This window comes from Lissotriton vulgaris, chromosome 1_1, assembly GCF_964263255.1.
Source record: "Lissotriton vulgaris chromosome 1_1, aLisVul1.2, whole genome shotgun sequence".
NCBI classification, from domain to species: domain Eukaryota; kingdom Metazoa; phylum Chordata; class Amphibia; order Caudata; family Salamandridae; genus Lissotriton; species Lissotriton vulgaris.
In genome coordinates, this window is record NC_141685.1 from 210,751,210 (window position 1) to 210,777,304 (window position 26,095).

At 47.4% G+C, this 26,095-nt stretch overlaps 1 protein-coding gene across 2 annotated transcripts in view; it reads left to right on the forward strand.

The window, feature by feature from the left end:
• The window catches only part of RNF20 (ring finger protein 20), a 196,266-nt gene that overhangs the window by 31,142 nt on the left and 139,029 nt on the right, over positions 1–26,095 (forward strand). For both annotated transcript variants that reach the window (XM_086952191.1, XM_086952192.1), the window contains exons 9-12: positions 11,569–11,688; positions 15,144–15,323; positions 15,633–15,768; positions 16,490–16,611. In XM_086952191.1, coding sequence (XP_086808317.1) covers positions 11,569–11,688; positions 15,144–15,323; positions 15,633–15,768; positions 16,490–16,611 — 558 coding nt within the window. The remainder of the gene's footprint in view (positions 1–11,568; positions 11,689–15,143; positions 15,324–15,632; positions 15,769–16,489; positions 16,612–26,095) is intronic.

Genomic DNA, 26,095 nt, shown 5'->3' on the forward strand with positions numbered 1-26,095 from the left:
GTTTTTCTAGTTTCGGTGGGGATCCAGCGAAATGTTTTTTTGAGCATGCGAAGAATGTTGAAGCAAGATGATGAGACGGCGTTGACTTGTCTATTCATAGAGAGTGAGGAGTCCAGGATGACGCCCAGGTTACGTGCGTGGTCCGTCGGGATGGGTGCTTTTCCAAGGGCCTCTGGCCACCAAGAGTCATCCCAGGCGGAGGGGGAGGTACCCAGGATAAGGACTTCTGTTTTGTCTGAGTTCAGTTTCAGACGGCTGTGCTTCATCCACTCGGCTACTTCTTTCATTCCTTCATGCAGGTTGCTTTTGGCAGTGTTAGGGTCTCTGGTGAGTGATAGGATCAGTTGAGTGTCATCAGCGTAGGAGATGATGTTGAGGTTGTGTTGGCGTGCGATGGCCGCGAGGGGGCTCATGTATACGTTGAAGAGGGTGGGGCTGAGTGAAGATCCTTGTGGCACGCCGCAGATGACTTCAGTGGCCTCTGACTTGAATGGTGGGAGGCGGACTCTCTGAGTTCTTCCGGTGAGGAACGAGGTGATCCATTCCAGTGCTTTTCCTTGGATTCCGATGTTATTGAGGCGCTGTAATAGGGTGCTATGACATACTGTGTCGAAGGCTGCGGAGAGGTCGAGGAGGATGAGGGCGACTGTGTCTCCATTGTCCAGTAGAGTTCGAATGTCGTCTGTTGCTGCGATGAGGGCGGTCTCCGTGCTGTGTTTGGCTCGGAAGCCGGACTGTGAGGAGTCAAGGGATTTGTTGGTTTCGAGGAAGGCGGCAAGCTGGTTGTTGACAGCTTTCTCTATAACTTTGGCCGGGAATGGAAGGAGCGAGATAGGGCGGTAGTTAGTTCGGTGGGGTCCGCTGTGGGTTTTTTCAGAAGGGCGCTGAGTTCTGCGTGTTTCCAGCTTTCCAGGAAGGTGGCGGAGTTGAGGGAGCAGTTGATGACGTCTCGGAGGTGTGGTGCTATGATGGAGTCTGCTTTGTTGAAGATGTGGTGAGGGCATGGGTCTGTGGGGGATCCTGAGTGGATGGAGTTCATCAGGCGGATGGTGTCCTCAGTGGAGATTGTGTTCCAGTCATTAAGGATGTTCAGGGGGGGTGAAGGTGCGACAGAAGGATGGGTGGGTTGATCTCCGGGTTGGTTGTCGAAGCTGTTATGGATGTCTGCGATTTTGTTGTGGAAGAATGAAGCTAGAGAGTCGCAGAGGGCTTGAGAAGGGGTGATGTCGTTGGAGTTTGCTGAGGGGTTGGTAAATTCTTTGACGATGTTGAATAATTCCTTGCTGTTGTGGGCGTTGTTACCTAGTCGGTCTTTGAATGCGGCTTTCTTGGCAGACCGGATAAGTTGGTGGTGTATGCGGGTGGCGTTTTTAAAGGCGTCCCTGGTGCTGGTGTTTGGGTCTTTTTTCGAGGCCTTCTCGAGAGAGCGACAGAGTTTCTTAGATTTCTTACACAACATTCACAATGCTCTACAAAACAGATTAAAGACTTTAACAAAGCCAATACCTCTTTATAAACATTTATAAGGCCCCTAAGGCGAGACCTATTGGCTATGCCAATGCTTGTTTACTTTTCTGCTTTTTTTTTTTTTGCCCTCTGGTTTGCCTTTTCTGCCCCCTGTTTGTGCCTCCTCTGCTCGTTTCTTTCTGTGCTTTGCCTTTTCTGCTAATTTTCTGCCTTCTGTTTTGTCTTTTCTGCTCTTCTCATGCTCTCTGTTTTGGCTTTCTTGTCTGTTTTCCGCTGGTTGTTTTTCCTATTCTGCTTGTTTCTCTGCCCTCCATTATGCCTTTCCTGCTCGTTTTTCTTGAGTTCCACAAAACTATGATGGCTTAGCTGAACACTAGAAAGTTTGGTACCAAACAACTCTTTGTAATAAATCCACCCTGATATCTGTTTGAGATTTATTACCCTATGTTCTCAGAGGGCGCCTCAGAGTTGCCCCCTGAAAACCTACCGATCCTGGTCTTCTCACTGACTGGTGTTAGGCAGCCTGCTACACACAGACAGGTTTCTGGACCCCTGGGTGGAGTGTCTATGTTCTCCTGGACCAGAAACAAGGCACATCCTGGGCAAAGGTGTCACACGTCCTCCCCCAGGATGGGCACAGTGTTCAAAGGTGAAGCTTCAAAGGCCTGCCGCCTTTGTAATGCGACCCCCAGCCTCTGCTGCTAGCAGCAGATGGCAGCCCCCGGTTTATTCCCCCACTTTAGGCAGGAAAACCGTCAGGAAAACTTAGTAGAATAGGAAATGTGTCCACCTCTGCCAACTCCACCAATAAGGTGGAGGAGGCGTGGTGAAGCACATCTTTCAGTTCCACCATCTTGAAGATGGGGAGACCCCTCCAATCAGGGCTAGGTGTATGCTTCCTCCCACATGACGGGCGGCATAATTTGAGGGTGTAATCTCCTCAGGTAAGGTGAACATTGGCCCTACCTGCTACTCCCCTACATTTAGTATTTAGGTGCCCCCCAACCTGGAAACCAGTTACCTGGGCAGCGAAGCCTGAAAACGACTACTGATTTGTCCCTAGCCCTACCGGCCTGTCTCCTGCTTCCAAGACCCTGCGAGAAGACAACACCTGTCAAGCAGCCAGCGACTTCCAGAAACCAGAGGAGGACTGCCTGAACATTGATAAAGACCAGAACTCCTGAGGACAACGGTTCTGTCCCCAAGAAACCAACACCAAGGACGCTGGTGCCCTGCGGATCCGCCAGTCCTGCCCACTCTGCACCTGACGCCTCCACCCTGTGTCCAGGTGGACCACCGACCCAGATCAGGTTCCCAATCGATCATGACCTCAAATCCAGTGTTGGCTGACCCTTCCTGGACTCCACAACAACGCTTGCAGCCTGAATCCAGAGGCTCCCCCTGACTGCAACCGGCGTTGGTGAAAAGACTCTGACGTCATAAGGCACCCCTGCACCCGAAGCCATTGTAAATGTAAATGTATAGGCATTTATATAGCGCACTACTTACCCGTAGGGTCCCAAGGCGCTTGATTGGGCCTTGGTGCGTTGAATCGATGGTGCCCCTATGGCTCCCTACATCTCTACTTACCTCTGCTGTCGTTCATCTCCCTCTTTCAAACTCTGGTGGGACTCCTGAAGCCTGTTTGTTGAAAGCAGAATCTCCATTGAAAAGCATTGGGTGCCAAACGCTGAAATTGCACCCTGCACCCGCTTCTCCGTGCCACTGGGGCTGTCTTGTGGCCCACCCCTGTGCTTGCTTGGCCCCTGCAACCGATCTACTTACCTCCAAGCAGTGTGGCTTCGAGCACCACCAGTCTCCATTAAAACGTATTGGGATAAACTCCAATTTTAAACTCTGCACCTGGGTCCTGTGCCGCTGATGATGCAGTGTTGGTACTTACCTGACCCTTGCTCCTTGCTGACCTTTGGGCCAGAATACTGGAATTGTAAGTTGCATACTTACGTGTGTAACCATATTATTGTTTTCGTTCATAAGATAACATTGAACTGTTCAGAAGTTGTCGACTTTTGAAAGTGAAAAGTATTTTTATTTAAAAACGTACTTACTTCTTTGTGAAGATCTTGGTCTTAAAATAAACTACAAACAAAGCTTCTTTTTCTAAAATTGGTGTGGATCTCCTTGAGTTGTGTGTCAGTTATTGGTCATTTGTGTACAATGAATGTCTTGCACTCCTCTGTTAGGCCTAAGACTAGCGCACTTTAGGTTTTACATTGTGCCCTGTACATGTTTGGGGAACCCCTGGACTCTGTGCACGGTATAAACACCTAGTGGCATACCATATACAGAGCCTGCTTCCTACAGCTCGTTTTTATGCCCTCTGTTTTTTTTCTCTTCAGCTCTATTTTGCCACTTCTGCTCACTCTTCTGCCCTCTGTTTTGCCTTTTCGGCTCATTTTCCTGCCCTTTTTTTGCAATTTCGGCTCGTTACTTCCCGCCATTTCCCTCCTTTCTCTACCCAGCTCTCCGCCCTCCCTTACTTGATGGAAGCATGAGTGCGACACCATTGATCAGGTCATTTTGCTAGCTCTCCCTGTGATAGTTCTCCTGTCCACTTGCCCGCAGTCCGACACCCTCTGCTGCCTGTCCACCTCTTGCCCCCTGTTCTGCCTCTTCTGTTCATTTCTTGCTCTGTTTTGCCTTGTCTGCTCCTTTTTCTGCCCTGTTTTACCTTTTCTGCTTGTTTTTCTGCCCTACGTTGTGCCTTTTCTGTTTGTTTTTCTGCCCTCTCTTTTGCCCTCTTCTGCTCTGTTTTGCCTTTTTTGCCCTCTCGGCCTTTTCTGGGTGCTTTTTCCCTTTCATGCCGTTTCCTCAGGAGGTGTCGTGGGGGAGTTGGCACGACAGAGACCTCACACCGTAGAACCCTGATACTCCCTGAGGTGACAGTGCTGCTCTCTGCAAATGCAGATTGATTGATTAAATCTGACTCAAGCAGTGAGTGGGGCTTAATATGAAAATTAAATCTGAAAGAAACACATTAGTTATACATTCCTTATCTTAGAATTACCCCAGGCTTCGGACTGGATCCGGAACGTTTTTTCGTCAGCAGTACCTCTGCGCGTCGTAAAGTGGCGTCGGTCGGCTCCGTGTCCTTCGTTGACGTCTTGCCGCCAGGATGACGTTGCGGCAGCTACTTAGACGCCGCCCTCGCTGATGTCAGTTCTGTACACAACTTTCTGCGCCAGAAACGCAGAGCCATCCGAGACACTGACCACTGGTGCACAACAGTAGGGCCCGGAAAGGAAAATCCTTAACCCTACAAATCAGTTCGCAGAACGGGGAGGATGGGTGGAGCGGTAAGAAATCTATAACTAACTAATGTTTCTTAGAGATATATCGTTACCGAAGGTAAGTAACAAGCTCATCTGAAAGAAACACATTAGTTTTAGATTCCTTACCTTAGAATTGATACCCCGCAATATCAATATCCGGTGGTGGGTCTGCGAACCAAGATCACACCACAAAGTCCTGGAGAACAGAACGGCCAAAGAAGCCGTCTCTCCGGACCTGACCATCAAGACAGTAGTGTTTTGTAAACGTGTGCAGCGAGGCCCACATAGCTGCCTGACAGATGTAATTTAGAGGAACACCTCGTCCTAGAGCAGGAGTCTCTGCCCTCGCCCTGGTAAAATGGGCGCGTAGCCCCACTGAAGGCTCCTTCTTTGCCAGAGAATAGCATGCTTTGATACACAAGACGACCCATTGGGAGATAGTTTGTTTGTGTGCGGCCCGACCTTTCTTTGCACCCACATACCCAACAAAGAGCTGGTCATCCACCCGGAACTGTTTTGTGCAATCCAGATAAAAGGAAAACACATGCTTTGGGTCCAGACGGTGGAGCCTCTCCTCCTCTTTCTAAGGATGCGGAGCCGGGAAGAAGGTGGGCAAAGTGATGGTCTGCCCGATATGAAAGGCAATAACAACCTTTGGCAAGAAGTATGGACGGGTTCCAAGGACCACTTTGTCTGTATGGACCGGCAAGAAAGGAGGTTTTGATGAAAGAGCCTCGAGATCACTCACTTCCCTGGCAGAAGTGTTGGCAACTAGGAAGGCAGTCTTAAGCATGAAAAGCCTTAAAGGACAGTTGTGGAGCGTCTCATAGGGAGCACACATTAAAAAGGTCAAAAACAGATTCAAGTCCCAATGAGGCATAACAAAAGAAATAGGAGTAAAGAGGTGAGTTATGCCTTTTAGAAAGCGATTGACAACCGGGGACTTGAAAAGAGAAGGCTGATCTGGAAGCCGAAGAAAGGCAGAGATGGCCGAGAGAGAGCCCTTGCTAGTGCCCAGAGCAGAGCCCTGCTGGGCCAAAGAAAGGAGGAACAAGAGAAACTCAGAAAGAGGGGCAGAGAGGGGATCACAGCCTTTGCTGTGCACCATGCCACACATTTGTTCCACCGATAGGCGTATACCGTCTTAGTGGAGGGACGCCTGGCTGACAAGATTACATTGAAGACTTCAGGAGGCAGGTCAAACGACGTCAACTGCCACCGCTCAATCTCCACACAAGGAGGTGGAGGCTTGACCGGTTCGGGTGGAGGACCGTCCCCTGCTACTGCGACAGAAGATCCCCCCCGAGGAGGCAGTCGGATCGGAAGATCGATGGCAATGTTGAGCAGCTCGGGATAGCAGACGCTTCGTGCGCAATCCGGAGCCACAACAATGACTTGGGCCAGGTTTCGCCTGATCTTCTTCAGCACTCTGGGCAGAAGTGGTATAGGTGGAATGGCGTACGACAGACCGCAACTTCACTCGCGACGAAAAGTGTCGCCTAGCGAGTGCCGCCTTTGAAATTCCAAAACGCAGAATTGTGGACATTGCGCATTCTCTTCGGTGGCGAACAGATCTAATCAAGGCTCCCCCCACTGCTGAAAGAGACCTTGCACCACCTCCGAGTGAAGACGCCATTCGTGATCCATCATGCACCTAAGGTTGTCCGCCCTGGCGTTCAGGGAACCTGCCAGGTGTTGAACCACCAGGGATATGCCCTGATGTTCCAGCCATGTCCAGAAGCGGAGAGCCTCCTGACATAGGGTCCACAACCCCACCTAGTCCTGTTTGTTGCAGTACCACATGGCGGTGGTGTTGTCTGTGAACACCTGCACTACTCTTCCCCGGACAGAGCGTAGGAATGCTTTTAGTGGCAGACGAATCGGCCAAAGCTCCGAAAGGTTGATGTGGAGCCCGAACTCTGCCGGAGACCAGAGGCCTCTGATCTCCGCCTCCCCCATGTGGCTGCCCCATGCCTGAAGGGACTCGTCCGTCACCACTGGGTGGTCTGGTTGGGGAAGGGAGAGGGATCTGCAGTTAACCTAATCCTGGTTCGTGTGCCACCCCTGCAGTTGTTGAGCAGTGCCCTCCGAGATCTGGACGCTGTAACAGATTCCCCTAATGCTGTGCCCACTGGAACTTCAGGTCCTACTGCAGAGCGCGCAAATGCCACCTGGCATGATCGACCAGCAGGATGCAGGAGGCCATGAGGTCCAGCAACTTCAGAGTCATTCTGACCGAAACCCGGGATAGAGGCTGGAAGATCGGCATCATAGTCCGAATATTCCGGCCTCGCCGTTCGAGAGTATAGACCCAAAACCGCGTTGTGTCCAGAACCGCTCCGATGAAGAGCAGCTTCTGAGAGGGAATCAGGTGTGTCTTCGGCACATTGATTGAGAACCTAGCAAAAGCAGGAGGTCTGCAGTAGTCTGGAGTATGGAGACAAGTGCTTGGGGCGAGCCCGCCTTCAACAACCAATCGTCGAGATAGGGTAGGACTGAAACCCCTGATCGGCGCAAATCAGCTGCGACCACCGCCATCACTTTCGTGAACACCCGAGGGGCGCTGGTAAGGCCAAAGGGGAGGACGGTAAACTAAAAATGCTCATGGCCTACCGTGAACGGCAGGTAACGCCGCTGGGCCGGCAACACAGGGATGTGAAAATAAGCGTCCTGCAAGTCCAACGCTACCATCCAGTTTTGCGGGTCGAGGGCAGACAAGACCTGAGCAAGCGCCAGCATCTTGAACTTCTCCTTGTAAATGTAAATGTAAATGTAAATGTATTGGCATTTATATAGCGCACTACTTACCCGTAGGGTCCCAAGGCGCTTCGACCGCTGCGAAACCCTTCCTGGCTTCCCTGAGAGATGGTCCCTTAATGGGTATCTCCAGGGTGAGACCAGGCATCCCCGGCGGTCTGGTGGGGCCGTTAGTGAAGATGAGGCAAGCTAATGCCCAGAGTTGCCGAGTGTGATCGCTGATCAGAGTGGGCACCGAGGCGAGAGAATTATCGAGTCCGCTGACCCTGGTCCAGAAACCTGCCGCACCGGGAATCGAACCCTGGTCCCGGGCCGTTCTCTGCTCTCGGGTCTGCCGCCTCTAACCAGTGAGCCACACTACTTCACCGCTTCCTCCGCTGAGGAAGCGGTTGACGTTCCTGAGATCCAAGATAAACCGCATGCCCTTGTCCTTCTTGGGGACCAGAAAGTAGTGGGAGTAACAACCACAACCTACTTCTGGGACAGGAACGCACTCAATGGCTCCTTTGGCCAAGAAAGCCATAACTTCATGCTGGAGAAGGGCCAGGTGATCCTACGACATGCAGTGGTATTGCGGTGGCATGGCTGAAGGGGTAGCCTCGAAGGGAAGGGAGTAGATCTTCGGACTATTTGCAAAACCCACCTGTCCAACGTGATGGCGCACCAGTGGCGGAGGTGAAGGCGAATCTTGCCACCCACTTTCGTTTGATGGGCCTGAAATGTCGACTAGGAAGGTTTAGAGGTTGCTTCAGAGGGGGGGTGGTTGGTGGCAGGCCCACTCGCTGGATCCCGGAACCACAAAGGTTGTTCCCACGTCCCCGGCCATGCAAAGGTTTGGGAACTTGCTGCGGCCTGTGGCTCTGGGCGGGACGTAGCGGGGCACCCCTTCCGTAGCCACGAAAGGGGCAAAAGCTGACTGCACAGGGCAGGTGGAGAGGCCTAAGGGGCTCCGAAGGGGTCGCTGCCAGCTGAAGCACCTCTGTCAGGAGGTTAGTCCTGACTGCCACGGTAGGGAGTTCGAGGCTAAGAGCCTTGGCTGCCCTACGCAACACCACTGTGTACGAAGCTCCCTCCTCTGTAGCCACGGTAGGAGGAGACAACATGCCAAGGTCAGGGGAGGTGTCCAGACTACTGGCATCCCCCAGTTCCTCTCTCCAGTCCTGTTCAGATTCTACCTGATCAGCTAAAGCAGGGGTCCCCAAACCGGTCCTGGAGGGCCGGATCCATGCCAGATCTTTAAAATAACTACATGTATCTCAGTGGGGATATCCGAAAAATCTGGCATAGATCCGGCCCTCCAGGACCAGGACTGGTTTGGAGACCCCCTGAGCTAAAGGGTCTCCTGACCCCTCCCAGTCCTCCTCCTCATCATCTGGGTGCCATTCTGGCTGAAAAGAGAAGCCAGGAGTGAACAGGGGCACAAAAACCCCTCTCTGCGCTTGAAAAGAGAAGCCAGGAGTGAACAGGGGCACAAAAACCCCTCTCTGCGCTGGATCCAGCATCGGGCGACGTCGGTCTGGTTCCGTGTCCACGTCAGGATGGAGGCCGTGGTTGACGCCGGCTGGGGGCGGGGGGGACCGGCATCGAATGCGGTAATGGTGCCGGATGAAGCAGCGCCGGTGGAGGTGTAATGAGGTCAACCAGCGCCGATCCAGATCCAGGCCTGGATCGGAGAGGAGCCTGCGGGGCCGGAGCCATCGACGGAGAAGGCCTAGGCCCCCCCAACCAGTTCCGCGGGGCCCGAAGGCATGTCGGCGGGTCCGTGCCGCCCAAAGATGGTATGCATCGGCCTGTAGAACGTACAAAGCTGGCCCCACCCACACTTAACAGTTCTACAGTGTTACCCTGCCCTATCTCTGCAGATCAGATATAAGCCCGTCCTCCCTCCTTCTCCTTAAGACATCCAGGTTCAACGCTCCACATTTTCTGTCACCCCTTGCCAAGGCAAACCGAAAGTTCCTTTCAGCACTAAAGAGCTAGAGGATTCCTTCTCATTCTAGCGAAGCTTCTTCCCTTCTCTTCTTCTAACCTGCCCTTACTACACATGCTCAGATGTTGTAAGTCTCCCAAGGGCAGACATGCATTTTCACTGCTCGCCGCTTTGTTATGGAGGTCTCTGCCTCCAAACCTTAGAACTATCCCAGTAAACGTTTGCTTCAGGAAAGACTTAAAATCTCTTTTATTTAACATTTATCTTCTTTAGTGTTTTTTTCAGGCTATTAATTTTTTTAACTGCCCAGCTAAGGAGCTTTAGCCCTGATTAAAATCACTTAAGATAGAGTTTCTTATAGATTTCTCTGCCCCAGGCCATTTATTGAATCAAGCAGTCAAAAATGTTTTTTATTCCTGTGTTTGTTGTTCAGACACCTCTAAAGTTCTGTGTGAGATGCAAATGATACACTGAATACTGCACCATCGCTTGAGTTCAATATTTATTAGTATTGTTTCAATCCTTCTGTTCCTTGTTTGTTTCTCTTATAAATGATAACTGATATGCATGTGTCTGGCATAGGCTGGTCATGCCCGTGAAGTGCTTGTTTATGTGACATGACACCATTTTATTGTTGCAAATGTGTTAGTTAGGTCCTTGGGTTACAGAGTTTGCTCTATTCCGTTTCGCTTGTAATCTATCCTTTAGGCAATGCTGAAGCACCCATAATGATTAATTGTATGTTGTATATGCAACATGAAACTTAACTTAAAATGGGTAACTAAGCAATGAGCCACCTTATTTATTTATTTATTTTGAAAGTTTTATATAGCGCGAACAAGATCTTTGCAGATATCAGAGCGCTTTACATAGAGAGAGTACATGATCCTAATCAAACAGCTAAGTCAATAAAGCTAACCGCACAAAACGATGTAGATCAAAAATGCAGATAGTACAAATAAACAAAAAGGTCAAACAGTGAGTAAGGCCTGTGCATATTCTTTGAGAGTCAAGTTCAAGTGTAATTAGTACACTTGAACTACTTGGTGGGTTGGGTTGAGTTGGGTGAGAGTTGTATGGGGTTTGTGGAGAGAAGTTCTTTGATGATGTGCAGTTCTTCTTTGACCTGGATGAGGGTGGCCATGATCTTGTCCAGCGTGGGGTATGCGATGGAGGTGGGGGCGGGGATCAGAGGTGAATGACTGACCTGTGAATTGGCGAGCAAGAGGGGGGACGGCTGGTGTTAGTGCAGGGCCCCATTGGGTCAGTGTCCATGTACGGGACGAAGTTAGGGAAGGGAGAGAGTTTGGGCAGGGGCGGTGTGGATGAGGTAGAGAGGGGGTTGGTGGAAGGCGGAGATAGCAAGGTGGAGGCTGGGTGTAAGTTAGAGGTGGTGGAGGTGCAGTAATGGTAGTGAGGACTGAGTGTGGGGGTGGGGGAAGTGGGCTTGATGGTGGACCTGTTGAGAGGTAGGGGAGTTAAGTAGGGAGCGGAAGTGTGTTCTACGTGTCTAGTCCGAGGGTAGTGGGGACTGAGGATGGGAGGGGATAAAGGGTGGGAATTGTTGTTGTGTGTGTCGTTCCGGAGCTGAGCTAGGGTGTGGGTGGGAGCTGTGATGTCAGGGGAGAGAGGAGTGTGGGTGGGAGCTGTGATGTCAGGGGAGCGAGGAGTCTTTATGGGGTGTGTCGAGGTCCGAGAGTTGGTAGGGGCAGAGTTGAGGGTGCTGTCAGGGGAGAGAGGAGTGTGGGTGGGAGCTGTGATGTCAGGGGAGAGAGGAGTGTTAACTGTATGTGTACCTTGTTTCTTTGAAACTCAGACACCTGTCCCATCACAGCTTAACATCCGCTTCTTGCTTCACACACCTTTATTCTCCTTCTCCCCACAACCCATAGTTGGGCAGAAGGGGCCGATGCAGTCATTCTGTTTTAGGCATGGACTTGAAAATAGTAAAATGTAGTTGGAGTAAGTACTGTACCCTAATGTGCTCCTGACAGAGGAGTTTACTTTATTTCTATGTTTGACTAGTCCTCGTCCCCTTTGCACTTTTCTCCTTCTGTTCATTGCTCCAATATCATTGATCCATTTCCCTTTTCTTCACACCCTTCTTAAACTTGAAACCAGTTTGAGGAGATGTCAGTGGAGCTTGAGGAGAACAAAGAGCTGGCAGAAAACCGCCTGACAGAGCTGGAGAAGTTACGCCAAGATCTGGATGAGGTGACCTCGCATAACGACGGGCTCAAGGTGAGTCTCCTCCTATGGTGGCATAGGGTAAGGGTGCCTCATGTCAGGGAATTTGCCTTATGACTGTGTCGGTGTGCTGGGATGAAAGCAGAGTGTCATTACATGATTGCTCAGAGCGCCACTGTTTTCAGGCTGTGTCAGACCTGCAGAAGATATGCTAAAACGTGGCTTCATTAGATGTCGCAAACACATAGATCCCTTAGGGTACTGATACCCGCAGATCGAGATGCCAGTGGGGTCAGTAGTATCCTGGAGTAGGGTCACTTTACAGGCCAGGATCACGTAACTACAAACTTAGGTTTATTGGAAATAAAGGTAGCAAAGTGTGATTTCAAGTTAAGATTACTGAAGGCAAATTGGAACTCATGAACTAAAAGTTTGAGAAAATCTTACTTGGCGCCTACGTTGGATGATTGTCCAGGCCTAATCCTAAACCCAGCCTGAGAGCGACAGCTGTGTGATTGCAGTGTTTGTGGTACATTGGCGATCTTACATTTTATGCACTTACTGTAGTCCAATCCTGTCAGAAATGCATGTTAATTGCCACTATCACTTTAAGAGATCAAATCTCCATTAAAGCACATTTAGTTGTTTGCAATATTTTGATTTCAGTTTGCATCAAAATGCTGTACCTTAATGTCTGTGATTGTTTCAAGAGTTAACTCTTTCCCCATTCAAGTGCTTACTGTTTTAAGCTTGTGCACCCCATAAAATGTACTAACTGGGTTTGTATTTATTAATGTGTTAGCAAAGCAAGACTGCTTTGTTTCATTGTTGATACAAACACACACAAGGCAAATGTGCAGTTGTATGGACTAGTGGTCTCATACTGGTACTCGCTGACCAAATAGTAATGTTATGCTGATGTACCTTTTATTAGCACGTCTGTCTGTCTGTTGTGGAAACCTTACACTTGTTTGAATCTCAGACAAGTTTCACCTCCAAACACTTTACTTTGATATTTTTTCTGTAATTGGCATAATTGTGATGTGTGGCTCAAATGCATGTCACTCAGTTACGAGGTTGGCAGTTCCTTGTCACGGTAGAGAAACACTTATTCCCAGGATCAACCTGAAAAAAAGGTGATGGCCAAAATTCACCTGTAATTGTGAAAACTGCACCAAAAATATTTTAGAGGTTATTCCAAATTATGGCGAAAACCTTAAATCCTAGAGTAATCCGCCATCTCCCAAGAATCGTAATTGTCGAGTGTCTAGAATGATAACTCATACATTTTGCATGCAAATGTAAGTTGCTTGGTGGGCAGCTTTTGAAGTTAATTTCAGAGAATATTAGTGCACAACATCTAATATGTTGTGAATTATGAATGAGAGTATGCCCAAGCAACTGCCTTGGCTCATTACTCCCTCAAGCCAATTCCATAAGCCTGCTCAATGCGAGAATGGATTCAGGCCTGTAATCTGCCTTACTATTTCTCCATTTCAGATATTTAATTAGTGTGGAACTCATCACAGAGAGCAGTCACCATTTACAACAATCCATAAGTTAGATGAAACATAATTTTTTATTAACCAAGAGAAGCTACACAGGATGGAGCCCACCTTTGGCAAAGGAGCAGAACTGCATTTGGGATGTGGCAGATTATGGTTGTAGACGCCACATTTTGATGTCCCCTTGTTCAGGTGTTGCACAGGCCTTTACCCTCTTGTACTTTCTTATGGTTAAAGCCTTTTGGAACTGAGGTCACTAATTTCATTTTCACTTAACGGTTTCTGAATGTTTCTCTTAGTTGGAGTCTCCATGTGTTAATCTACTTTAGCTGAACATCGCATATGACTGTGTCAGATGTGCATGATCAGTGACTGCACCGTCTGTCATCGGTCCATGAAACACCTCAATGCAGGTTCTGAATCCCCTGAAAGACGTAGGTTTCAAGTGTCTGGCTGAAGAGAAAAGGAGTTTACGGTGTGTACAAAACAGACAGGTCATTGCCCTTCTTTCCCAAACAAATCCTGTTCTCTTTAACCTTCTCTGACATCACTTACATCTGCCTGTCCAGTCAACTTCCAGAGCTTTTCCGTGCCAGTGAAGGCCAACCATTTTAGTAAATCTAGTATAAGATATCATAGGTGCAATTGTCACTGCGTTGTCCTTAAAATCCCAATTTGCTGTACTCCTGCTATCTACTGCTTCAATTTAGAAAGCAGCTTAAGACATGGCTGTCGAAATAGCGCCATGAAACCTTGGTCAAAGTGCGCTTTACAAATAGGTTATAACATAACATAACATAACTGAGACACTATATAGCACAGGCCCGCCTCTTGGGCCTGAACAGATTGATTGTTGACTGTTGACTAGGCCCTGAAGAGATTTTCAGTGTTTGCTTTTCCGGTTCACCACAAACCTGATATTAATATTCCACTGAGCTCTATGAATACACCTTTGGGAAGGAACGTCAGACTGGCATAGGATCCTAAATACTTTGGTGGTCATACTCCCGTAGCGCCAGCATGTTTACAGGCTTCATCCTCATTTTGGCAAATATTTACCCCCCTCTACATTCATGGCATTTGATGATATTTTAAACTGCTTTTCACTGGTCTATAGTCTGTTGAGGACTTCATGGACACAGCACCCACAGTGTTCCCTTCGTGGCACTTTAGAATTTAGTGCGAGTTCTACAGTGCTTCAGTGGTGGCTTCCCGCTACAATACAAATACAAGATGATCTACCATAAGATTTCTATATCTGGGAAGCCTTTCTTTTGGCCAGTAAAGATACTAAGTACCTTTAGCCCATCCTAATTAGACAAAAGCTATCTACAAGGATCTCCCGCTTCCTTGTCCCAGACAAGGGCAGCAAGAGACAAAATAGATGAAAGAGAAATAATACACACCAGGTCATGCTCATTGTACAGATTGTAGAGTGCCATTTTTGCTGTCCATTGTGCGTGTTCTTGCTGAACAATGCTTGTTAGAATTTCTACGTAGTAGGCGTGTTCTGTATTGTGAGTAGATTAATGCACTACCCGTCTGAGTGTTTGACATTGTCTGGATCTGAATGTATTGCATGTATCGGGATCAGTTTCTTTAAAAGGCATCTAGAGGGTATTGCAGTAGTCAAAGAAAGAGAGGGTTAGTGGCAGGCCTAGTTTGGAGCACAAGCTTTGGACTTTGCCTAACGTCAGAGTGGCAGGACTGCTCTTTGAAGTCCAGAAGCTCTTCTGCTAACAAGATGCGAGTTTTCAAACAAGGCGTCAACCAAAGCTTACAACCAAAGCTTAACAGACTGCTTTTGCTGCTGAAATCAGTAAAGAAGTAACATGGATACTGGTACAAATCTTTCTGTAACATTTGTGGGTTTTTCTACTCCTACTAATAAAAGGACCCTGCGAAAGGACAGATTTGGAAGCTTTCAATTAAATTTGAACTCAAGTAAAGGCTATGCATGATGACTGTAAAAGGCTAAAAAACGCTGTTCTGTTTCTTTTCCAGGCAGAGCTGCGGATGGCTGTAGAAGAGGTTGTGAAGGAGTCCCCAGAGTACCGCTGCATGCAGTCTCAGTTTTCTGTCCTTTACAACGAGAGCCTGCAGCTCAAGACACAGCTAGATGAGGCTCGCACACTCCTGCATGCCACACGGCTCACCCACCAGCGGCAGGTCGATCTCATAGAGGTAATGCCCCACATCTCTGCCACTTTGGGCTTTATTCCGATTTTACAGTGGGTGCACTAGGCCATCTTCTTCTGAGTAGTACTTTTAGTAATATTGCCTCAGGACTGCTTTTTCCTTTCACCCCTAGCTGCGCATTCTTTTAATGTTCTCTCCCACTGTCTTTGTTTTTGTGTTCTTTTGGATGATAGAGGTCCGCTTTCTCTCTTGCCCTCTTTCTTCTGCACCATCACCTGTTCAATAGCTTTCTTCTTCCTTTTCTTTGTTGGGATGCAAGAAATGTAATATTTCCTTCTTCTCTTTGCCTTTTAGCGGGATGAGGTCACCTTGCACAAAAAGCTCAGAACTGAGGTGATTCAGCTGGAGGACACCCTCGCCCAGGTGCGGAAAGAGTACGAGATGCTGCGGATTGAATTCGAGCAGACACTTGCTGCCAACGAGCAAGCCGGTATGTCCAGATCTAGGCTTCAGCATGTCTTGCCACGCATATCTAATGATGCCTTGGCTTTTCTGTTGTGGATCATCACAGCTCTGCTCTTCCATGATATGTTATCATCTCAGTAGAACACACAGCACATTTTGTAGTTTTAGGTCCCTCTTGCACTGTTGTTTTATTTACTGTGAGACTGTCAACAATTGTCTCTATAGTTAATGTACATAGAGGAACTGTGATACAGTGAGGAACTGGTGGTTTGTTGATCATTCTAATGGCCCACAGTACTACTAGGAATATTAGATACAGGTATTGTGAATGCATAAACCCATCGCTGAGTGGTTCTTTTTCTTGAGGATCTTCCCTCCTCCATCCTTGCATCATTTTTATTCGCTCAAATACTGACTAATTTCAGGATGTTTACATTTGTTTTGGCTTCAGTGGTACTCAGCGTGAGGTGAAATCTCCCTATTAAATATGAGAGGTGGAACATTTCATGACACTGAGTGCAAGTGTGTCTTTGTGAACCTTACAGAAGCTTTTATTTGATCTGAGTTCATGCTATCAGTTTTTAATGATCCCTTCCTTTTGAAGTGTAAAAATGTTGGTGTCAGTCCTGACCTACTCTAATTTTACATCTGTGTGTGCTTTTATGATTCTCGTGGTCCTCTTGCCAAAGGTTTTGTTAATGCTGAGTCCAACCTTTGCAGATCTCCCTGTGTGTTCCCTGTTTCAGGTCCTATAAACAGGGAAATGCGACACCTGATAAGCAGCCTCCAGAACCACAACCACCAGCTGAAGGGAGAGGTGCTTAGATACAAGAGGAAACTGCGAGAGGCCCAGGGGGATTTAAACAAGGCAAGTATGCTATAGACTGCAACAGACCCATGGAATTTCTTTATAGAAGAGAAGGCATAGACTATGGCTGTTACAAACTATGTGATTCAGGGGGATTTAAGCAATGTGAGCAGGGTTGAAATACAGTACATGCTGAGAACTCAGGCACCAGTGGCAAATTGCAGACCTGACCGGCCTTAAAGATCTCTGCAGATAACCAGGAGTTAAGCAGACTGTGACAGTTCAGCAGATTCAGAAGGGTAAGTTGATGGGGGAAAGTTGAGCTCATGAAGTCTTTGGAGTTGATTGCACTCCATTTCATTGGACAGAACTCGAGACGCATTCTAAGGTGGATGGACTGCATGCTAGTTATGGCTGCTGTCAGTGTCATGTGATTGTATATAGAAACTCTGTGCTGTTAACCTTGCTTTTTTTCAGCATTGATGCTTAACTAGCTACGAAACATCTTGTGATGTAAACAATTGACTGTCATAAATGATAATAGGATTAGCCTTTATCTATTGATGATATAAACTAGCCAAGTGAATAGCATTAGAGGCTAAACTCCAGGTTATAGAAATGGAACGAGCTGAGATGGGCCTAGGACCCATCTCTGGTGGCAGCAAAATCATAAATAAGAAGGATGCAACTTTCAACCCTAAAATCCACAAAGGGATTGTCCCAAAATACTTGGAGAGTGATATCACCAAATGGTTTACAGCCTTTGGGAGGGCTGGTAAAATGAGGCAGCTCAGCAAGAAATATTGGGGCTCTCTTCTGTGGGAGCTGTTCTCTGGACAGTGTAGGGATAGGCTCCTGAAACTGAATGAGGCAGATACTGAGTCCTGTGACATCATGAAGGACACCCTGATTGAGGGCTTTGGACTTACCACTGAAGAAAACAGGAGCAGGTTCAGGGAGACTCAAGAAATGCAGAGTCTGAATTTTTCAGTGAAGACAATAGGTGGCTAGTTAAAAGGCAGCTATGGCACGACTGATGGGCTTTATAATGTAATTATGAAAAAGTATCTGTTGAGTAATTGTGTTCATGAGAAATTACATCAGTGCCTGGTAGACCTAGATTTACTTTCTCCTCAAGAGCTGGGGAAAAAGGCAGATCACTGGGTCAAGACAAGAGTGACCAAAACTACCACTGGTTGGGGTGACCATAAGAAAGGGGTTTGCTAAGCACCACCAAGGGAAAAATAGTTTACAGGCTAAAGATAAAAACAAATAGACTTCTAAGGGCCTCCAAAAACGTGGGTAATCCCGAGACGGCTTCGTGCTCTGATTGTAAGACCAATGAGCACCAAACTGGAGACGTTGGCTGTCTCAACAAAAATAATTCCTCTAGTGAATGCAGTGTAAGTGTCCAGATGGGATCCCAGGTGAGCCCTGACCATGTCAGAGAGCTCACTGAAGCAACTTTAGTTTCAGAGGGTTTGGTGGATGTAGCTGCCCAGGCTGTCTGCCCCAGTAACCTGGAGAAATACAGACAACAGCCACATATCAATGAGGTTAGAGTTGAAGCAATGAGGGATACAAGTGTCACTATGGTGACTGAGAAACTGATATCTCAGGACAATACCTGACTGGTGAGTCATTCACGGTCCTCAACGCTGATAATCAGGCTAAGGTACATCGCATGTCATCCTTAGAATGGGAAGAGGTTACCGGCCAAAAGAAGGTGGTGGTATTCTCTACAATACCTGTAGAATATCTACTAGTCCTCAGCATGGGATGAGCTGGAAAGAAGGACCCAGGTAGCTATGCTGAGTATACCCAAATGGGTGTGTGTAAAAACAAGACCACAATGCAAAACCCAGGATGAAAAAGAAGAGCTGGAATAATGGCCCAACCTTCCAAGAGAAAAGGCAAGAAGACTGTGAAACTAGCTTCTAAACAGACACCAACTCAGGTTCTTTCTCCTTCGGGAGAAGACCTGTCAGCCCCAGAGGGAACTGAGCTCCAGGAACCTGGGCCTTGCACGGCTGAGCGCATGGGCCCAGGGTGACCCTCTAGGGAAGATGTGTGTCAGGGACAGATGACCTGCCCTACACTTTTTTATTAAAAATCTTTTTATTGCTTTTACGGCACAGTTTCACCAATGAAATGTTATGTAGCACAGAAACATTGTCAAACCAATTTGCTGTTCTCACAGACCATAGGACTCCACGATTCCTCTCACTTTATCCCAGTTCCACCCAAAACCTGCCCTAGTCTTGAAAGCTAGAGAAAGCAGGGTCCTGAACAGGAAAAAAGGAGATGTCAGTGGCTCCCACAGAACCTATTGGGAGGAGGGACGCCTTTACACTGAGGCCTGAGACCCCAACCTGGTGTCACTAGGAGAGTGGTAGTGCCTCAGTAGTATTGAGAGTTTCTCCTCACATTGGCTCATGACATCTGCCTAGCTGGGCTTCTTGGGCAGGCCAAAACTTGAACTAGGTTAGTCACCCCCTTCAAACGGCCATGAATGTCTCAGAAGGTGAAGGAGTTTTGTATCTCCTGTGCCACCTGTCCAGCCAGTTGCGAGAGGTGGCCACCCAAATCCCCCCCATAATTCCACTTCAAGTGGTTTGGGTTCCCCTTGAAAGGGTAGGGATTGACATGGTTGGTCCCCTAGACCCTCCAACTACATCATGGAACAGATTCATACTGGTAGTAGTAGATCATGCTACCAGGTACCCTGAGGCAATTCCCCTAAGGACTGCCACTGCTCCTGCAGTGGCTAGGGCCCTCATTGGTATCTTTGCCTGAGTGGGCTTTCCTAAGGAGGTGGTGTCAGGCTGAGGTACTTACGTCATGTCTGGCTACCTGAAACACATGTGGGCAGAATGTGCAGTGACCTATAAGTTCACATCCCCATACCACTTACAAACAAATGGTTTTGTTGAGAGATTCCGCAACAGCCCTTACAACGTGGCTGTTTCTACGCAGGGCCTTTTCCACGCAGGTATTGCCATGCATACACTGGTACCACGTATAGCCTTCACAAAGCATTTTTTTAACAACGTACGTGATTAAGGCATATGCTGGTAACGGTACCTGTGTGGTAAAGGCTAGTGGCATTGTTAGAAGAGTGAACAGATCCTTCCGCTTCCTTTTGAGGATGTATGTGCAGTGCCTGGACCGGAAAAGGTAAGGGGTTTTGTTGACTTTATTTTAAACGATCAGGGGGGCAGGGGAAAGATTTACGGTTCAGGATGGGGGCTGGGTATTTTTTAAAAGGGCTGGACGCTAAGATGGGATCGCGCAGGGTTGTAGATTTAGGGTTTAGGAAGGGTTGAGTATTTTATAACGGTGAGGGGGTTATGCTGGGGGTCTAGATTTAGGGTTTATGGAAAGCTCTGGAATATTTTAACAGGGAGGGTTCGCGCGGGGGGGTCTAGATTTAGGGTTTGGGGAAGGTCTGGAATTTTTTTAACAGGGAGGGGGTCGCACTGGGGATCTATAATTTGAGTTTAGGGAACCGGCTTAAGGACTGAGGGCAGAGGTTAGGGAAAACTTTTAACACGCATAGGCCTTAGCCATGCATGCCTTACATCAAAATGCATTGTGAAAGCAAGCTTGGTAAAGGATATACATGGTAAAGGCATGCAGGTTGTAACGGATACGTGATGAAGGCATGCATTACAACGGAATGCGTTGTTCCATCATACAACCGATCATGAAAAGTATGATTGCTGGACTCCCTGAAAAACTCAAAAGCAGATAAGATGTTTTTCGACCATGCCTGCTTTTTGCCTACAGGGAAGTACCACAGAACTGAGGAGAAGTTTCCCCCTTTGAACTTCTGTTTGGTCATCCTGTCAGCAGACCATTGCGTCTAGTGAAGAAAGATTGAGAGAGACTTCTCAAAGAACCCAAGCAAGACATTGAGGACTATGTGCTTGGCCTTTGATCCAGGATTGGAGAGTACATGGGAAAAGCTATGGTATAACCAAAAGGCTGCACTGGTGGAGTTCCAACTTGGGCAGGAGGTGTGGGTTTTGGAGCCTGAAGCTTCTAGGGCCCACCAGGACAAATGGAGTGGACCCTACCCTAACCTAGAAAGAAATGGTGAGGTCTCCTCTCTGGTGGACCTTGGCTCTTGCAGGAATCTCAAGAGAGTTACACATGTAAACCGCCTGGCAGGGCTGATGTGGCCATGATTATGGTCACGAATGAAGATCAGGAAGAAGAGAGCGAGCTTCTCCCTGACCTCCACTCCAACAGCCCCAAAGATTGGTCAGTAGATGGAATAATCATGTCCGACATCCTCTCTACTCAACAGCAACCTGTCTGCAGGCATGTACTGGAACAGTATGCCGCGCTCTTTTTCCTTAACCCTGGTTAGACTAACGTGTGTCCATGATGTGTCTGTCTGTTAAAAGTAAACTGTATAGACAGTCTGACGAAATCAGGTAAAACACCAGAGCTGAAGTCAGGAAGATGCTGGAGTTAGGGGTAACTGAGTCCTCTGAAAGTCCCTGGGCCAGCCCAGAGGCCTTAGTCCCCAAACCTCACCCCCAGGTAGCCTAATCTGAGGTAGACATGACTTTTCTTAAGTGGCCATCATTGTGATGGAAAAACTTAGGAATTCTGGGACAGAGTTATGCTCACTTCCCACAGCAAGTGGTCAAATAGGGGCTGTATTGACCCCAAGAGTCAGTAACCCATTAGCTACTACCCTTCATTCCCCTACCGCATCTAAATTCAGTTTTATGGGGAGCCTTGGGCACCAGAAAATCAGATACTGCCGACCTGAAAGAAGACCGATTTGAAGACGGATGTGAAGAGTCGCAACTGCAGCAACTGACTTGGCACCAACCCTGCCGGTCTGCCTATAACAGTTGCACTAAAAGATGAATTGTCCAAAGCTCGGGAGACCTGCCAGCACTTCACCTAGGAACCAAGACCTCCCAAGAAGTAGCGAGCCTGCTTCCCAACATCGTGCAGGCGCCCCAAGACTCCTGAGAGGAGTTTGTGAGTGCAGAAATCCGATGCCAAAGGACACTACTGCACCTGTTGCACCAAGCCGGAGTTGAAGTGGGCCAGTGGTGCCATCGTTGTCCTTCTGCCCTCCAGAGACCAAGTCCACCTTGGTTTCACCCCTGGTGAACTCTCCAACGTCGCCTGCAGCCTCAGCCCGCAGGCCCCCTCTATCGCGACGGCTCCCAGTAACAAAAAAATAACGCCTACAGACACCTCTGCACCTGTTGCCCCTGGGCCTTGAAAAAGAGGACTAAAGGTATCACTGTGTCCCTAAGGATCGTGAGGCGTGAGCTTTCCCTGTTGGTTCAGATGACTGGCCCCTCTCAGTTACAACCTGCAGCCTCTTTACACCGTGACCAATCCATCTAAACATTGGGCACCCGACCCTGTTTTGCACCCCTGCACCCGGCCGCCGTAGCGCGGCTGGTGGTGTTCTGCTGGTGCTGTTCTGCTGGTGCTGCTTTAGACCTTCCACATCACTCACTGTAATTCCTGGACACTGGTTCCATATGTCGCTGTACTGCAACTGAATGCTGCACTTGCTTCTCCTCCCATAGTGCCATTTTCAGAAGCTGCAATGTTATCCTAATTGTCGACTTTTTAAATACAAAAGTCATTCTATTGAAAAACATACTTACCTGAACAAATTGATTCTGGTGCCCAAACATATATAAAGATACCTCTTATTTTTATGAATTGGTTTGGATCTCCTTATTTAGTCGTGTGTCTCATTTATTGACTATTGTCTGTATTTGCAGCTGGCTTGCGCTCCTCTCTGACAAGCCTAAGGCTGCTTGACCACACTACCCCCTAGAAAAGCACCTTATTTGCTAGAGCCAGGCCCTGTCCACTCATAAGGTAACCCCTGGACTCTTTGCATGATATATTTCATTTTGATATATCATATAAAGAGCCAGATTTCTAGAGGTAGGAGCACCAAATACACCCATCCCAAGGTCTCTGTGGTCCTGTTCTTTTAAAACTTCCCAGTATAGGGTTTTTTTGTGATTGCTTTGCAGAAAGCAGCGAGACAATGTTGTATAAAGGTATGTCATAGGATGTTCTATAACACCAAATTCAAGATGCATGGCAGCAGCATCTAAACATATGACTGTATCAAACAACCAAGCAGCATTTGTAGAGCGCCGGCTGTCACCTCTGGAGGTATCTGGACGCTGGGATGTGAGTTCTCCATCAAAAAGCTAGGTCTTGAGCAAATACAAACAAGCATTGAAAATGCAATAGGTCTCGTGTTTGTTTAAATTAGAGCTATTGGCATTGTAAATGGCAATGTCTTTTACCTATGTGTTATGGAATGCATGTATGTGGTGTATAATGGAATTATGTGTGTTGGATTGGATTAGTTAGTTATGTAATTGTGTGGCATGGAATTGTATGGAACGGATTGGATTTGTGTAGTGGAATGATGTGCAATGGTGTGCTGTGGAATTATATGGATAGTAACTGGAATTTAGTGTGCTGGATTTATTTGGAGTGGGACTGTGTTATGGAGTGTAATTGCGTGGAATGGCATTTTGTGTTGTGGAGTGAGTGGTACGTAGTGGAGTTTAATAAAATGGTGTGCAGTTGAATTTTGTGGCACAATGTGGAATCGTGTGGTGTGTATTAGATGTATGTGGTGTGTAATTGGGTTATTGAGTTGTATTATGTGGTTTGGTGTCGAATTATGTAGTGTGGATTGCAAAATGTGTGGAGCTGAATTGTGTGGTGTGGAACTGTGTGGATAGCTTTACCTGTTTGGTGCCGAAAAAGAAGAAATAGGTAGGAGCAAATCTCCAGATCTGTGTGTTTTGGTGTTAAAAAACAAAAAAAGAGAGTTAGAGCTACTGGCGGTGTAAATGTTTCTTATCTATATGTTATGGATTTGAGTGGATGCATGTGTTGTGTAGTGGAATTATGTAGGTTAGACTGGAATTGTTACTTGTGGCAATGTGTGGCATGGAATTGTGTGGTGTAGAGTGGATTTGCGTAGTGGAATTATGTGGTATGCTGTGCAGTTGTATTTGGATAGTAATTTTGTGTTTTTGAGTACATTGGAATTATGTGGCATGGTATTGTGTGTAGTGGATTGGAATTATGGTGATATTTTGTGCTGTGTTGTGTTATTTAGTGGAGTTTAATTATGTGGTGTGTTGTGGAATTTTATAGTATGATGTTGAATTATGTGTTGCAAATTGGACATATGTGGTGTGTAGTGAAATTGTGTTGTGGAGTGGAATAATGTTTTTTTATTTTAATAATCTGGTGTGGAATGACTGTGTGGAGTTGAATATGTTGCACCGAACAGTGTGGTATCGAGTGAAATTATGTTGAGTGGAATTATGTGGCATGGTGTTGAGTGTTTTATGTGGATTGTTATGTGGTATAGTGTGGGTTTTTGGGGTATACTTATGTGGTATTGATTAGTGAGTAATTGGGTGGAGTAGAATGATGTGGTGTTGAGTGGTATTATGTGGATTGTAATTATGTTGCCTGATGTGGTTGTATGGATAGGCGTTGTATTGAGTGGTGTTGTGTGACTACATGTCTTAGAAATTGATGAAAAATCCTGGCTTGGATGAGCCCACACATCAAGTTGGAAAACAGGCTTGGTTTAGTCGATTGTCTGTTGGGCTGTAAAACACAAATAGGGCCAGGCAAGACATGGAATGCAAGAAGGGCAGAGGCATGCTCTAAAGTGCCTGTTATATTTCTGCCTCCAATCTGTGGATACTTGGAACAATATGTCATTGGGGGCCACGTAATCGCTCAAACCATAGACACACCCCCAAAAATAAGAATATTTTATTCAGAAGGGGACACCGAGCTACCAATGGAAGAAAAGAGATCATTTTGTGCAAAATATTGTTCAAAGGAAGACTAGAGATGCAGCATTTACAAACCTGTCGGCTCAATGGTAATTACTCATAAAATGCCCTTTGATGTAGGACTACTGAAGTGACATTCTGTAGTGCGAGAGCAAGATTGGCAGCATGAAGATGGTATGGGGTGCTGCCTGAGCTGTCACTGGCATGGTAGAGGCATGATGAAACGCCAAGGAGGATCTGAGCAAACTGCAAACTGAACATTACTTCTTCAGCCATAACAGAAGTGATGAGGAATACCAGCAAGGACCTTGTTTTGTAATGTAACTTCAGTTATACGGCCCACCTCTTGGTGTTGACGCACTTTGTATATACTTGAGCGAACAATTCAAAACATTGAGCGGAAATGTATCCCGGATAGGAGATTGTGTGACAGCAAAGCACAGCTGGCTGACTGAAATAATAAACATGAGCGAAAACAATAGCATTTGCAATTTCAGAGGCTTAACTGACGTTGAGAAATAAAATGTAATTCGTTGCATGCAAGGCTTATTAAGTAGGAACGAAACAAAGAATGTTGGAACTATAAACTTGGAAAATCGTTTTGCTGGTGCTGGAAACGACAGAACACAACAGACACAGCAGACTAAACGTTATCATACGGAGTGCAGGGTGGGGGGCATATACTGTTAGCTCTTAAAACTGTGTTTTCACTTGGTCCTTAAGCAAACACCGTAACTAGCAAAATCTGCAAACATGTCTGTTGTGTGGCCCTGATAAGATCAAATCTTGCATCCAGGCTTTGAAGATGGTCCACGGAAGCCCACAGTACTTGACAGCACCCCGAAGAGCGCCCACATGGGGCCTAAATGAACCAAGTGGTCTGGAGAAGTTCACAAAGGCGGAATGCCTTTGAAGCTTCCCCTGCCCATCCTGGGGGAGGAGGCTTGGCACCTCGTCCCAGGATGTGCATTGTTGCAGGCCCAGGAGAGCAGAACTCTCCACCCAGGGGTCCAGCAACATGTCTGCTGTGTGGCAGCCTAGGCTGCCTCTCAGACAAGACGTGGATTGTAGGTTAGGTTTCTGGGGTCATCTCTAAGATGCCCTCTGTAGTGCATTTTACATTAAATCTCACACTGGCATCAGTGTGGGTTTAATGTGCTGAAAAGTTTGTCAGCCTTCAGTGTAGCCATTATGGTGCTGTGGAGTTCGTAATGACAACCTCCCAGCACCATATACTCTTAATGGCATCACTGCACTTACAGTACCCAGGAATGGCCCTGGGTACTGTAGGGGCACAGGGCTCAGGCACCTGTGCCCACACCACTGGCATAGGGCACTCAGCTAGAGGGGTGGCTGATGTATGCCAGGGCAGTGCACACCGCACCACACCGCACCACACCGCAGGTCACACACTCGACCCTATCTTCACCTCCAGCAAACATGTCTCCTTCAGCCACACCACAGCTCTCCTTTGGACGGACCACAGCTGCGTTCACTTTACCTACAATAAGACCACAACCAACAACCATCCTCAACCCACTCTGCGAAGAAACTGGAACAAAATCACCATTGACCAGATCTCTTCATCTCTTCTTCAAAACCCCCCCGCCCACTCCTCAAACCCAGACCAAGCAGCCATTAACCTCACCCAATGGCTATCCAACAGCGCCGACATCCTAGCACCGTTGAAAAAACGTCAAATA